Source organism: Elgaria multicarinata, chromosome 4, assembly GCF_023053635.1.
Source record: "Elgaria multicarinata webbii isolate HBS135686 ecotype San Diego chromosome 4, rElgMul1.1.pri, whole genome shotgun sequence".
Classification (NCBI taxonomy): Eukaryota; Metazoa; Chordata; class Lepidosauria; order Squamata; family Anguidae; genus Elgaria; species Elgaria multicarinata.
The window spans coordinates 68,581,189-68,597,502 of NC_086174.1; the positions used below are offsets into that span (position 1 = coordinate 68,581,189).

At 43.0% G+C, this 16,314-nt stretch overlaps 1 protein-coding gene across 1 annotated transcript in view; it reads right to left on the reverse strand.

Annotated features, from left to right (window-relative positions):
* FNDC1 (fibronectin type III domain containing 1) overlaps positions 1–16,314 on the reverse strand; it is a 133,519-nt gene that overhangs the window by 18,429 nt on the left and 98,776 nt on the right. The window contains exon 15 of the mRNA XM_063124489.1: positions 15,995–16,103. Coding sequence (XP_062980559.1) covers positions 15,995–16,103 — 109 coding nt within the window. The remainder of the gene's footprint in view (positions 1–15,994; positions 16,104–16,314) is intronic.

Consider the following 16,314-nt stretch of genomic DNA (forward strand, 5'->3'; position numbering starts at 1 on the left):
TCTATAAGGATCCATAGCAAGAAGCAATGCTAATGAAGAAGCTTAGCATTAACGCAAATGAACCAGCTCAGGATCTTTATCTCAACAAAAATGAAGACAATCTACAAATGCCACTATGTAAGAACTGCCATTTCACTGCAAAATCAGCACTAAAAAATGTATATACCATGAGAAACAGCATCTGGCACCATATCCAAAAGCTGCAGGAGAAATTATTATGCCAGCGTTTGCAAACAAATACAAGTACTCTAAGCCAAAGAAACACATATACTACTTCAGATCACTGAACAATGTTGACCTATGCAGCAATTCACACACGTGTGTCCTCTAAATTCATGACATCAAAGCATACTTGCTAAAACCACCAGTTCGTTCATTCAACCTGTATTGGTACTTCATACAGAGAAATTTGATTCAAGAAAGAAAGTAAATTCCAAGTAGATTGCGGTGCACATATAAAGGTAATGGATTACAACAACCTTCCCAATCTGGTGCCTTCCACATGTGTTGGACTGCAATTCCCATGCTGGCTGGGAATTATGGGAGTTGCAGTCCCACACATCTGGAGGATATATCTAGAAGAGCAAGGAAGCTGGATTACAAAGAGTTTATCAACATTATGTAAGGTGGGACAGAAATGCTACCATCAAATCAAACTGAGACTCTGTGCTGCCACTATGCACACATGACTAGGGCAACATGCAAACTAAACACCACGGAAAAGGATGCTGGCTAGAAGGTCAGCTTGTAAATTCCAGGAAAAAGGTCTGCAACATACTAGTGAGCACATGAATCTAGTAATTTTAAACCCATTACAAACCATCCACCCTACTGATGTAGAAGCCAACGGAAACTTTGCTCACAGCCAAGGTTGCCGACCAAAGCCACAAATCCTAAAGGATTACAATGATGTCCATGAAGGATTTGGATGACTCCTAGACTGAACAAACCAGCCAGACAATAGTGCAGATGAAGAAGGATGGTTTCACTGCAGTGGCAGTATCTACAAAATGGCTAAGCCATTTAAAAAATAGTGATGGGAAACTATATCTGCACAGGCCCAAGCAATTAAAACAGGGCATGTTTTAAAACACGCTACAAACTCACCAGCGCATCTTCACTGATCTCACTGCAGCAAAAAAATAGTGCCTCTGCTAGATGCAAGAGATGGATATTGGTGAGTCTAGTTAGATGAAGTAAGCAGCGATCTAATTACTTTTTGGACACCAGAAGGCCATTACAGATGGCTGAGGAATAAAGCCAGCAGCTAATAGGCTGAACTGGCAGCTCTCACAGGAATCAGTGTCACAGCAGATGACATTTTTGTATATTAATGTGGAGACACCATCATGGGGAGGGGCTGTAGCTCAGTGGTAGAGCACCTGCTCTGCATGCAGAAGGTCCCAGGTTTGATCCCCAGGCAGGGTTGGTAAAAAAATCTTGCCTGAAACCCTGGAGAGCCAGTGCAAGTCAGTGTTGACAATACTGGGCTAGATGGACCAATAGTCTGACTCAGTATGTTCCTATGCCATATAGCAAAGATTGACCATAACCACTCAGAGAAAAGGCCAGAATAGTCAATCTAAAGCTCACAAACAATAAGACAAGGCTATATCTTCCAGCAGTACCCTGTGTTTGACATCTCCTGATTTCTTTAGGCTTGCAACCAGATCCTGAAAAACTAAGAGCTGTATAACGAATGCCCAAACCACCCACCGCTGAATTTATGCACCAGCTACTCCAATTTATAAATGCCTTCATCAGATTGCACATGAGTTTCTAAGGGCCAGGTAAATTCATACTGCCCATTGTGTGGAAGGGAGCAGTATGCACTCAGCTTACCTGGCACAAATTGAAACAGAACGTCTATCAACTATAGTAGCCTGTGGAAAAATTGAGATTTGTTTTTTAAACTGTCCAAGTTGACAGTGATCACAAACTGGAAGTCATTTTTATGAAGCCATTGCTTTCGGCTCCAAAATGCCAACACCCCATGCCACCTAGGGTACAATGTGACCCTTCCAATGCATTTTATAGAAATGGAGTTACACATAGCAGATTTCCTATCCAGGGCATACTTGCTATGGGAGACAGACAGACAGACAGACAGACACAATGAAACACTCAATTTACTTGAACCAATTAACTACAAGAGGAAGTGGAAAGCATCAGTCAAGCCAACCACATATCCATCTCTCTACAAGGTCTTCAATAAATCTATGAAAGTACATTACTGGACAATGAACTACAAATCCACTGGCATCATTTTGGCAGGATGACAAGGCACCAAGGAAGAAGCTCCAAGGTATCATGATGAACTCAAATTCCAAGATGGCATCATATTGAAAGAAAACTGAATTCTCATGCCAACAGTCATGTGAAAAGGAATGGTATCCTTTTATACACTGAAATCATTTTAATATAGAAGGATGCTTGAAAGAGATGGCCAAAGCTAGAGTTGGCCAAATATTACTAATATAGTCTGAGAGCTTATAAGGATCTCTGTGTGTTCAGAATCCTAATCAAGATACCTGAAGTCATTGAAAACATAAAGCATTCTTAATAGACATTGGGAAAAGATCAGGACGGACCGTACTACCTCATCCTGCTGATTTATTATTCAGATTTCTGGAACTAGGTAAGTCTAGTATCCAGATATCACAGAAGCAAGTATAACAAAGTCAGGAAACACTTTACAGACTTGGAATACCATACTAATATCTTGAATGCTGAACTAATAAAGAATTTGTCCAATTTGCAAAAGACTCAGAACTTCAGCATACAAATAGTTTCAATAAAGCTGAATCTGCTATCAAAAGAACACAAACAATATAAGAAAACAGCAGGAAATAAAATACATAGGAAGCTGTCCTGGAGTGGAGAAAGGCTGCCACTGCAGCCACAACTAGCAACTCAACGCAACAAGAGATCCAGTGTAGTGTAGTGGCTAAAGTGTTGGATTTGGAGTTGAGAGTTCTAGATTCTAGTCCCCACTTGGCCAAGGAAACCCACTGGGTGACTTTGGGCCAGTCACAGACTCTCAGCCCAACCCACCACACAGGGTTGTTGTTGTAAGGATAAAATGGAGAGGAAGAGGAGGATTATGTATGCTGCCTTGTGTTCCTTGGAGGAAAAAAGGCAGGATATAAATGCAATGCAATAATAAATAAATAAACAAACAACTGATATTCCCTTGTAGCTAATGCCTTTACATTATTGAACTTTGAAGCTGCAGAAGGGATATCTATTAAGGATGGGCAAATCTGTCAATTCCAATTGATCTCAGTTTATTTTTTCCTATCTTAAATTCATTCCATCTGGTTTCTGCAAGTCTTCACAAAAATTTGTACACATTTTTCATGGAATTTTGCCTAATACACTAATTTTTGCAGACGTTTTCCTTAATATAATGCTCTCTTATACATCTTCTCCCCCTAACACAGGCATTCTTGTGCTTATTTCCCAAATGATATATGAATTTTTGTACACATTGCAAAATTCTGAGAAGTGTGAATACCAAAGGATAACTGCGTGCCAGTTTCCATTTTAATTCCAGAAGTGACAATCTGTTACATTCCATCAAAATACGAATGGAAAGAAATTTTCCCCCATCACTAAAAATCACAGACGATCTGAAACACAAATAAAGCAGATCGGTGTGCCATAGGAAAAAAATTCCTGCCAGTCACTCAGCCAGTTTAAACAAGCAAACATAAAACATTCCTAAAAAATAAACCACACTATAGACAGGCTGGTTTGGTGGGTGTCAAAACTAAGGGTGGAAGAGGCAGCAACAGTGAAGGAGGAGCACTTGCAGCTCCACCCCTTCTGCACCTGTCCCAGACGTCTCTCTATCAAGGGGTCAGGGGCAAAAAATGTCACTGGGCCCACCAGTAAGTCCGGGGACAAGGAACTGCTGGCATTATTGTGCAATCGTACTGCCAATGCCGTCTTCAATTTGTAATCTTCCTGTGATTTCCCACCACTTTTTTCTTTTCTTTCTCTCTCTCCCCCAGAAAATCCATTATGGAGGAAAAGACTGAATAGTTGCCCAATGCATTTTGACTGTTACCGCTAAGAGCCGGCCATCTGGAATCAGCCTCCAGGGCAAAGATCATAGAACTGAGGGAGGAGTCATATCAGCAGCCCAGGGTGGCTTTTCAGATAGCTGAAGGTCAGATAGTGGAAGGTATGATAGCAGGGCCAGCCCAAGACATCTGGTGCCTGAGGCAAAGGACAAGATGGCAGCCCATCTCCATTCCATATCCAGAAGCTAACTGGACTGGCAGTTGATGGGATGGCATCCTCTACCACAACTGAGTTAGGGAGTTCAGAACAGGCTATGCGGCATACTCTGCTCTGCCCTCCAACAGAGGGGAGTTCAAAAGGAAAGCCCAGCAGATGCTCATGCTGTTTCCACCCCCAGTATCTGCCACCTGAGGCAGTTGCTTCATTATGCCTAATGGTAGGGCTGGCCCTGCATGATAGAACCATTATTACCATCACCCATTTCTTTTGTCGCACTCATTGTTTCTTCTCAGCTAGGTTTTCCTATTCTGTTGTACATTCAACAGAGGCCTGAGTCATTTTAGCAGTTTGTGTGTTATTTTGAATAATGAGGGCACTATTAAAACAGCCTTACTAGACTCCACACTTGGAAATGTGCACACACTCCTCACCCAGAGCAAGAAAAACTGCTGGCATTCTCTAATTACCAACTACGACTTGGCCATTTATTTTGCTCCTCATCCAAAAACAAGTCCCGCCAAAAGAACAGCATCCCCTAAAACCACATGACCTTCCTAAGTAACTGGCTCCGACAGGGAAAATGCCACCAAGACTTGGATTATTTCCCTTGGCCGTATTCCTTTCAATGTTATTAAATGCTATGTTGCATAGAAAAATCGAAGACAATTACTGTTCCAAGTTATAGCTTCAGGCTATAACCAAGGCCAGAGACAGACTATCAGTTTTTCAGAGAGCTGAAGGTGGTGTGATGGAGCCCACATTGCTTATGGTATGTTCTCCAAAAAAACTGGTTGAGAAGATAATTAACAGGACCCCAAAAAAGCTATATTTTTGTATACATGCTATGGTCAATAATGGATTTATCAAGCCACATCCACCGATCTGTAAAATTAATGTCTGTGACTGTCTCCCACCTAATAGTATATCACCAAAGAAAAGGACTAATTTGTATAACGTCTAGAAATTCCAGTGCGTTGCTACGAGTGCCAAGGGAAATACAACAGAAAATCCATGAGGCTCTGCATGAGCTAGAAGTGGCTGCTCCTGGTTACAAGATACTTTAAGCAAACCCTGGGTGGGCATCTTTGGTGGCCTGCCACTCACACTAGGATCATCCCTGATCATCATATTATGGACGTGCTCCATAATACTCTGGCTCGTTTCCATTTTTCTCCCTATCATCCTAATCCCTCAGGAAGTGGCCCATATTTTAAGATCAGCAGAGGCCCTGCACTGGGTGCTGCTGTCTTCAGAGGATAGGAACATAGAAAGTTCCCTTATATTGATTCAGACTATTGACCCATCTAGCTCACTATCATGTCTGCAGTGATTGGCAGGCATTCTCTAGGTTTTCAGACAGGAGTCTTTTTCAGGCCAATATGGCGATACTGCAGACTGGACCTGGGGCTTTCTGCATGTAAAGCATGTGTTCTACCTTTGAGCTACAGTGCTGGGAGGTGGCAGTTGGAGACAGGCCCTTCTTGGTGTTAGTGCCCCAACTGTGGGAGAGACATCCATCTGGTGCCCAGTTTATTTGCTTTTAGATGCTAAGTGAAGATAGGATGGCCATATGAAAAGGAGGGCAGGACTCCTGTATCTTTAAGAGTTGTGATGAAGAGGGAATTTCAGCAGGTGTCTAGTTCACCAAGCATGCAATACTTGGTGAAATTCCCTCTTCATCACAACAGTTAAAGTTGCAGGAGCTATACTAGAGTGACAAGTTACAAAAGAGGGCAGGGCTCCTGCAGCTTTACCTTTTGTGATGAAGAGAGAATTTCACCAGGGCAGGATCTACACTACTGCTTTAAAGTGGTTTATAACAGTTTTGATAACTGCTGGGGCCTAGGACACACTCCATATACAGTTGTCAAAACTGTTATAAAGCGTTTTAAAGCAGTAGTGTATGCATGCATACAAATGACACCTGCCGAAATTCCCTCATCACAACTCTTAAAGATATAGGGGCCCTGTCCTCCTGTCCATATGGTCACCCTAAGTGAAGATGATTCTATACTCCCAAGCTTTTAATGGCTAATGTTTTAATACTGCACTTGCTGTTTTATCCTTTATAGATGCTGAGTGATTTAAGGTTGATCTCTTGTATTGCTGCTTTTGAGGGTTTTTTATTATATGTTTTAACTGACTTTTTTTGCAATAATTGTCGTGTGTTTGGAAGTTTATTGTTTTACTGGAAGGTGGGATAAAAATGTTCAAACAAAAACAAAATAATGATGTGCTGTCATTTCCTTACAAAACTCTGCACGCCAAGCAATACTTGCATGCTGACTCTCTTGTTGGTTTGGAAATAGGGTGACCATGTTTCCTGTTTTCCTCTAAAAGATGCAGCATAAAAACAAGTGGCGAAGATAAAACAGAGCAAGTAGAAAGCAAGTAGAAAGGAAATAGCCTGGGATAATAAAGAGGTCTTTGCCTGGCACTGACATGACATCAGCTTGTTAGGCAAGGCTCTCAGTGTGGGGGGTGGGGTGGCATAGCCAGGGTGCCAACAATGAAAAGGCCTTTCCCCAACCAGAAAAGCGCATCAGAAGAAGACCTTAAGGTTCAGGTGGGTTCAGGTAAAGACAGACGATCCTTCAGGTACCATGGTCCCAAACCATAAAGGGCTTTAAAGTCATAACCAGCACTTTGAATTGAGCCTTGATATATATAGGGTTGCATCCAGATTTAGCAATACAGCAGACCCATTGAAATCAACAAAAGTTAGGTTAGTCATGATTAACTTAAATCCCATTTATTTCCATGGCTCTAAGTGTGAATAAATCTGGATCCATCCCATAATGAATAGTTCTGTTTTTTCATAGAAATATTGCATCTTTAATTTATGAAATATATCCATAGCAATTTTAAAACAAAGAAGAACAAGAACAGAAGCAAAACCTTTTCATGATTTATAGCCACACTTCATCAAACTCTGATCTACCTGTATGTATCAGATCAGTAGTCTTCATCCTTTTCAGACCTGGGGCTCACCTTTAGCTGAAATAGCATTTTGGGACCCAGGTTTCAATTCCTCCCCCCACCCCTAATGTATGTATGTTCATAATGCTGCTGGTGCGAACCACATTGGTTAATCTTTGGCCAAGCAGTGGGCCTTGGCCCATTAGTTGAAGATCAACAGCAGTAGCAGCAGCTCAAAATGAGAGATGGTCTGCAACTCTTAATGGAAGTAGGAACTGTTTAATATATATTCATTATTCAAATCATTCACCCATATTCTGCACACAATGAGAATTGCAGAGAGTTCTGTACCTCTGTGGCTCATGCCTTTTTTTCATCTGCTTTACTTTAACAACTTTTCAGCTTGTTGTTGCCTGCGAACTGCTCTGAATGCAATTAAGGACCATGTGATGTCTACAAGGGGAAAAAGCAACACCCTCATAACTTTCCTCTCCATGTAATACCAGCTTATGGCAGACGAAAACCACATAAAAGCTTGGAATTTAGGAGCGCGATGTTTTCTTTTCTTCCTTTTGTCTGCCTGACACAGTCCTTCACAATGTGGAAATATTCATCGGTGGTTTAAGTATAAGCCCTCATTCTCTTCTGTGGCTGGAGGGGTTTCCACAGCTAAAGGGGTGCAGGCTAGGATTCAAAGCAATCAGATAGATTCCCTTAACACCCGGATGGGAGCCACCATATTTCAGTGGTTGTCTATCATACGGACGGGGAACATGTGGTCCTCCAGATGTTGCTGGAATGCAACTCTCGCCATTAACTATCCTGGCTAGGGCTGATGCAAGTTGCTGTCCAACAAATATGGAGGGGCACACATTCCCCATCCTTGGATCTATCACATATGTAGGCTGCCTTGACTCTAAGAAGCCCGGACTGCTGTGCCTAGGATGATCTTTGGGGTGTTCTAGTGCTGTTGCCTGCTGAGTGCCTGAAAGCTAAGTGAGTTGTGGTGGTTGTCTTTGTCCTTCTCCTTCTTCTGACTTTTAACAACAACCAAACCAAAAATGCCTCGTTCAGCTTTCAGGCATTCAGCAGGTAGCAGCACTGGAAAGCCCCAGGGAAGGAAGTCCTGGTTAATCTGCTATACAGCTTTTCAGGAAGCACCAAGCTGGAGAGGCTGCAAGGACAGAATGGGATAAAAATGGTAAAAGAATGAGCACACAGGAACTCCCCAGTAAACACTGAGGCCCTGCACCCTGCGAAAGAGGCAGAAACGAAGGAAATGAAGGAATTGTGGAAGAGCAGGCTGGGTTTCAGTGCATCACTTGTTTAAAGATATAGGGCAGTATCCAGTAGTATCATTCTGTTTGTGCAAACGGCGTTGCGCTAGCAGAAACTAGGTTCCGACCTATGTACAAGAGAAGTATCCAAGTAAAGTCGCATTTGCACAAGCATGGTTGTGCAAGACTTTTTGCATAACTCTTGTGCAACTGCAATGCATTGCACAACCAGATGTGCAACTGCTTTGCACCCATCGTGCAACCAGTTGCACATTCTGCTTGGGAATCCAGTTGCACAACTGCTTGCACAACTACTCATACGCATAATGGGCAATCGCTTGTACAACCAAAAGATTCAGTGGAGCTCTGCGAGTGCTATTTGGATTTGCAGAATGTCACCATTGGATACTGCCCATAGAACCATAAAAAGTGAAGAAGCTGAACAGTGGCCTTGAGGTTACCCATCAACGCTTAGCACTTGGACAGAAAACTGCAGACAACAGACAGGTACACAGGCCACCCAATCAGGGTCTTCACTACTATGGTCAGATGTATTATATTTCTATTGGAATTATAATAATTATTTCTAAATTTGCATCAATACATATAACTTAGTATATGCAAATGTTATGCAAATTGATGTCTTATTTCGTCATTTTTTGGGAGGACGTCTAAGTGGCTTCTCTACTCTTACAGCAAGTGGTAGTAGTTGCAGGGACTGATAGCTTCATCACACCAGCGTTATACTGTACAATCACTGCGAATTGCATGCAAAGGACTCCGAAGTTTTCCAGTTTATAATCTGCTTTGACTGTGAAGTACTCCCATGCATCTTGCTTTAATTGTGCTATAAAGCCAAAAGACCCGACCTATTTTGCTACTCCCTTTGGAGCGAATCACTTGTTGTTTTCCCAGCAGCCACTGGGGGCGCAGAAGCAGGATTTGATACTTTTAAGCATCAAATTAAACAAATGCTTACATCTGCGTAAGTTTTAAAGATAAAGACATCAAAATTGGCACAGTAATAGATATTAAGGAGAGCTTTAAGCTTACCAAATTTGAATCAGAGTGGGTCATCCGTTGATTTTTATTAATTTTTTTACATTTCCCCCCCTTAAACCCTTTTCCTGGTATGCAAAGGAACTTAGGAGTGCTGCCACCCGGGTTGTGATTTAGCTAGCAACAGCAACAACAACAACAACAGCTTTGCACTGCAGGGGATAATTCGAGGGAAACAGGTACATGGGATGAAGCCTTGACTCCCAAGGGCAGGACCTCCCCACAGGAGAACCAACTCCATGAGCTGTTGAAGGATGCAAAATGGCACCTAGGCCACGTTGAATGGTTGCCCATTGGGATAAAGTTCTGAACTACAACATATTTATTGCAATAATCTCAGACTTGGGTACAAGAGATAACTGAGATCATTGGCTTGGGTGTGAAAAATGGACCCATTTCTTTTTCTTAAAGAGAGAAAAGGACTCTTGCAGAATTTTTTATTATTATTATTTTTAAACAGAAATAGAGTTACTCTGAGTGAGTGGCTTATCCATGAGTGGTGGGGAGTCACTGTGGGCCACAAACGTTTCCTCAGAATGATTTAAATGGATTTGAAGATGGGTCCAGAGTTTTGTCGGGCCAGGGAGTGAGCCTATGAGAAAGCAGTTTGGCAGCGACACAGCTGCCTTAGTTTCATGCATGACAGCACAAAATTAAGTGGTGCAATTATACAAACACTTGGGTTGGCTTAATACTAAGAGAGCCAAGTGACTTGCACACTAGAAGTCTTCAGGGCTGCCAGGAGCACAACCCAGAACTCTTAACTTCCAAGTCCTATGACTTACCCACAAGTCTACACTTCAAACCAGAAGTTTGAACTGCCAATAAAACTTTTCTAGAAATGGCAAACAAACAGCAATTCCATGCTGCTTTCTAGGCACCCATCCAGGCACTTACTCCTATTGCTGCTTTCATAGTATGCACAGCACATTTCATTAGGGTGTGCACTCAGGGGATTTTTTAAAAAGCTGACCATTTATAGAATACTCGGTCACAGAGGCCATTATTTTTATTCTTTTGTTTATTAAACATGGTAGACACTGATGCCCTACTCCGCATTTGGCTTGCCTGACCACAGGAGGGCCATTGCAGGAGGTTGGGGGGATGAGGAGATGCTCCTCAAGCCCCAGCATTAGTGGGGCTTTGTGGTGACACTGGCTGGAGGAGGGACTTACGTGGTGATATTAGCCTTCAGGGGCCCTCCTCCTGGCCTCTTTGAAGCATGGCTCCTGGCAGAAAGGCTTCCAGCCAAGAGGCTCTTTTTCCCTCCTGCTGCCAGTGCACTGTCAGGGGCAGGGGCAGCGGAGCAGCTGGAGGGACATTCCTGCCACATGGGTGACATTTCAGCATAGTGTGGGCCTGGTATCATTTACACATGCCTCTGTTGCTGTGACGTCAGTCAGAGCAGCTGCTCCAGCAGAGGCCTAGTAGCCAAGGAGGCATGGCTCCTGGGAGAGAGGCTCCCAGGACAGAGATTCCTTTTCACTCCTGCTGCCAGGAGCAATGGTGCTCTCGCAGAGGCAGTGGTAGCGACCGGAAGGAAGATGGATGACCTGTCTTGATTTTCCTCTGGATCCCCCTCTGGATCCCTACCCCCCCCTCAATTCAGCACTTATTGCTTGAGACATTAGGGTGTGCCTGGGCACACCCTTTGCACATGCCTATGGCTGTGCTTGAGGGAGGAACTAGATGTTACAGTAGCCATGGAGCTGCCTGCCACTGCTGCCTCTGTTTCTCTTTCTCATAACATTTAGCTTAATGCAATGTGTGATATGGTATTATTGCACTGGTTTGCATCACATCACTGGCTGTTGTATTATTGTTGTTGTTGTTGTTACTGTTACCATGTCCTTCCTGACAAGGAGCCCAGAGTGTCTAACCATCTGCAGAAAACACAGAACACCACATAACAGCTTTAAAGCCATGAATCTAAAATCACAAGTATATAATAAATACAATAAAACCATCAGCACAATCAATAAAACAAACAAACCTGAGCGCTTGCCTGCAAAAATAAATGGCTTTAAATGGCTGCTAAATGACAACAGCATGAGGGACAGCCAAATACCTACTGGAATAGAATTCCAAAGTTGAGGTGCTACCACTGAAAATGCCCTGCCATGTTTGGTTGCCCCACGGGCCACATTCCTCATGAGTGCTACAAGCAAAGCCTCCCCAGCTGATCTTAAATTCCAGGATGGTAGGTACTAGAGAAGGCCATCCTTCAAGCACTTGGATCCTGAGCAGCTTAGTTTTGCATGCTGGTATTAGCACCTTGGTTTGGGCCTGATAGCTCCCTGACAGCCAGTGCAAAGATTTCAAAACCAGTGTGACATGCTCACATCTCTCTGCCCCTATCAACATAGGGGCAGCAGCATTCTGCACCAGCTGCAGCTTCTTGACAATCTCCAAAGCAAGCACCCTGTAGAGAACACAGCAACAGTCCAATTGGAAGTTATTAGAGCATAGACTATTGTTTCCAGGTTATATCCAGGTCCAGGGATGGCTGTAGCTGTCAAGCCAGTCATATCTGGACAAAAGTACTCCTCATCACTGAGGCTATCTGGGTCTCAAGTGACAGCTTTGAAATGAGGAGTACTCCCAGACTGCATGTCTCTTCCATAAACTTCTGTCTTACCATGATTTAACTGCAGCTTATGGCCATCATCCAGCCCACCATTGCCTCCAGGCACCAGTTCAGCACTTGCAAAGCCTATCCTGATTCAGATGGAATGGAAACACAGAGTTGGGAGCAGTGAAAGTTGGTGGCTCCGATTTTGTTGGGGCTGTGAATCCATTCTGGACTTTAGTCAGTACCAGCCAGACCCCTAAAGGAGCTAGCCCAGGTGCTGAAACAAAATAGGTTCAGCACTTTAGATAGCTCCTTTAGTGTTCTGGATTGTTCTGACTGAAACCCAGAATGGATTCACAGCCCCACCAAAATTGGATCCAGTAGCCTCCAGTGACTGGGTGGTCATCCACATATTGGTGACACCATGTTCCAAAACCCTAGAGGATGTCCCCAGTGGTTTCATGTAGATCTTAACAAGGGAGACGATGAAACTTGCAGAACTCCATGGCATAACTGCTACGGAGCTGAACAGAGGTCTCCCAATGCCTCTAATAGCAACCTTTTAGGTGTCAAGTTGGGTTCCATCATTTTCACTTTCCAATTCCAGCAACTGGTAATGTATTAAGTTCTCAAATAGTTAAGAGAAGGCAGCATCTCAACATCTCTTCCCTTCTAGGCTTTCTGTCTTACACGAGAAAGTTGGAAAAGAAAGGCAATGCTGTGTTTCAGTGTGAATGTGTAAGTTGTATAATAATTAATTTTCTCATAAGAATACATCACCACACAACACTGTAGAACAAGTGCTGGGTTTAATAGGAACGGCTTGGTATTATTCCAAGCAACAATGTTCTACCACAGCTGTTTTTGGAATCAAGATGTTAAAAACTTCACTCAGTTTTGAATCTGATTACTATTCCTAATACACAAAGGAAGAGATTTTATATTGTCAGAGAGAAAATTAGGGACTGATCCACTATTACAGAAGGCAATAGGATCTCTATATAACTGGTGACAGTTGAACCAGGTGCTAAATAAGATTATGACGACTTATTTGGTATGGTTTATGGCAATGTGGTGCCTAAAAGGTGCTTCAGACTAGGAAAGGAAAGGAACCTCTTGTGCAAGCACTGAGTCATTGCTGACTCTTGGAGGGACGCCAGCTTTTGCTGTCGTTTTCTTGGCAGGCCTTATAGCGGGGTGGTTTGCCGTTGCCTTCCCCGGCCATTATTACCTTTCCCCCAGCTAGCTGGGTACTCATTTTACCGACCTCGGGAGGATGGAAGGCTGAGTCGACCCAAGCCGGCTGCCTGAGAACCAGCTTCCGCTGGGATCGAACTCAGGCCGTGGGGAGAGTTTCGGCTGCAGTAACTGCTGCTTTACTGCTCTGCGCCACACGAGGCTACAACTCCCATAATACCTGACCACTAATCATGCTGGCTGGGGTTCATGGGAGGAGCACCAGGTTGCCTAACTCTAAATTATGGCCTTGATTTAATTATTCAAAAGAGTTCTGTTCCACCTTGTTATCAAATGATGGTTTACATAAAAGATTAAGTGTCAGTTCAGACATAACATTCACAATCTTCTTCCAAACTGAATACAAAGGTAAAATATAAAATAATTTATAACCACCTCTGACAGAAACTAGCAGATTAGGCAACATTGGTCCTGTTCTGACAACACCCTAGAAGCTGTTAACCCTTTTGCAGCAAATGGCTAGTGAGCGTATTTAAAATGTAGTTACGTAGCCACCATGGATAGGAATGGATAGGAATTAAAGTTTCCAGTTTAAAGAAGTCCAAGAGATCAGGCTGCTAGATGAGAGCACTTCGCAACATAGTTCAACTGTTTATCAATCAAATTAGCCTGTTCTTCAAAATCCACTTCAATTCATACTAATAAATTTTTCAGTTCGCTAAATATGAGTTGCTAGGTAGCTCAGATTTAAGGTCTTACAAAACGACCAGCTGGAGATTTATGGTTCAGAATTTACAAATAGAGGAGAATAATAAAAGCTTACATCTTGCATTAAGGTAATGAAATATGAAGCATCTGGCTTTTGTTTTTCTTTTTAGTGTATGTTTCACCCTATGAATAACTTTTGAATAAATGCTTATAGTAAAATATCTATCCTTGGCTTTAATTTTGCCTAAGCAATAGCCGTAAAGAACCACTTTGGGCAAGAATGCATTTGTCTCACCCTAGATGGGTGTTATTCAGTGAAACAACAAGCTCTAGGACTAGACTGTGAGTAACTCACTCCCCCTGAATCAGAGTTTCCTCACAACCTGCACATAATCATTTACACATGGTTTTAGTCTAGCTTAATCTTCCAATTCATGTTTGCCCAAGCACAGAAATTTTGCCAGTGGTTGGAGCTATTTTTAAGTCAAAATATGGAATTTTATTTCAGCCCGTGAGCCCCGAGAGAGCACAAATGATATTTGGCTGAGGGTGCACATGATGTTTCTATGCCAAAGAAATAGAATAATCTTCAACCCCACCCCATGAATCCTACACCCTTGTTTCTCTACTCTACAGCGCATAACGGGAGCTAGGTTGTTTGTAAGACACCGCTTGACAGCAGTAATCTCTCACTGAATTGACGTGAAAAAGGCAACAAATTCAACAATGGAAGCTTTAATAAATCCAGTGAGCCATAACCTAAGGCAGCATTTCACCCTTCTGTGTAATGGTTATATTATAAGCAGATGAACTGAATTCTGAGTTGCTTTGTCAAGACATGATGTCTGAATGTATATAACCTGTCAGGTGTGTTTTTGCACTAACTCAGTAGTGTGGAAAATGGAACCATTCCAAGGCAACACCTTGGCCAACAGGATATATGTGAAGTGGAGTCGGACTGGACCCAAGGACTCAGCCCCAGCTGTATTTGGAGCTCAGTGGCTGCTGAAAAGATCCTGCTGTTCCTAGCAGTGCCGATGAAGCAGTTCCTCTCACTGCTAGAGTGAAACAATGAGTAGCAAAACGGAAATGGAGCATCTGCCCTCATTATGTGCAATTGACTTATTTAACCGCCAGCCACCAGACACGGAAAAAACTTTCTAAAATGAGAACTCTTTACCAGCCACCTAAAAGGACCTAATTAACTGGCCAAATGGGCCTTCTGAGGAAAAGAGCTCCATGGGATGGGTGCCCCAGATGGCAGCAGGAAGCAAAGCAGGGCTGCCTCTGAAGACCTTAACATCTAGGGAAGCACATTGGGGAGGGGGAGGGATTTACAAGTTTTGGGGGCTGCCCCACTCACCAAAGCCAAGGGCTCCCCATACGTTTTCAGCTTTCAACAATGAAAGCTTCCAAACACGTCGGAACCCTCCATTGTTAACAGGAAACCCTGGGAACTGTAGGTCTTGTTTTTATTTTTCCTGGCCTATGAGTTATGAGGAATGCAGGCGTGGTGGTGGAAATAACCTTCTCAGAGTTCTCACTGGAGGAAGGAGCCATTTAAAGTGCAGTTTCAGCTTAGAAGCAAGACCAGCTTTAAGCCTTGGCTGCTGCTGCTCCACCCCATCCCCATCCCCAAACCCCCACAACATGATATGTTATGAAAGGAGAGGGAGGGAGGAGAACTGGCAAACGCCAAGTCATCACAGGACAAGGTGTGATGGAATGGATTTTATTCCATAAGCTGCTTTGGGAGGGTTCTTGCCCTGAAAGGCAGCTGAGAAATATTCTTAAATAAATAAATAAATAAATAAATAAATAAATAAATAAGATGAAATTTGGAGGGTGACTAGCCTGGGCTCATAATGGCTGAAGGATTTCTGGATCTCCCTCCCCATTTCTGAAATGCTTCTCCATCCCTAAACCTAACATATTTATCCCTTTCATGACCCCTTTTATCATCATTAGGTCACTTTCGACATGCCTTTTGATACTTCTCAAACCAGGTTAGTACCTTGTGTTTGGCTTCAGGTTTTCAATGGGCAAATTAGTGCTTCCTGCAGTCTTGGTGGACCATTTGTTCCTGATGAAATCATCGTAAGATGCACTGTAAACTAAATAGCCTGCCAAGAAAAGGAGATAAAATGTACATCAGACAATAAAGTCGGCCAATTTGCAGCAGCAACCAGTGAAGCAGCTCACAAATAGGAACTAAGGAGGCCATGTGTCCTAATTTTCAGAGGGCAGTCTTCTATTTTGGATTGCTGGTAGAGAACAGTCCACCATTTGAAGGTGTCGTCTATATGATGGGCTGCTTGGTCCAAGCCTGGTTTA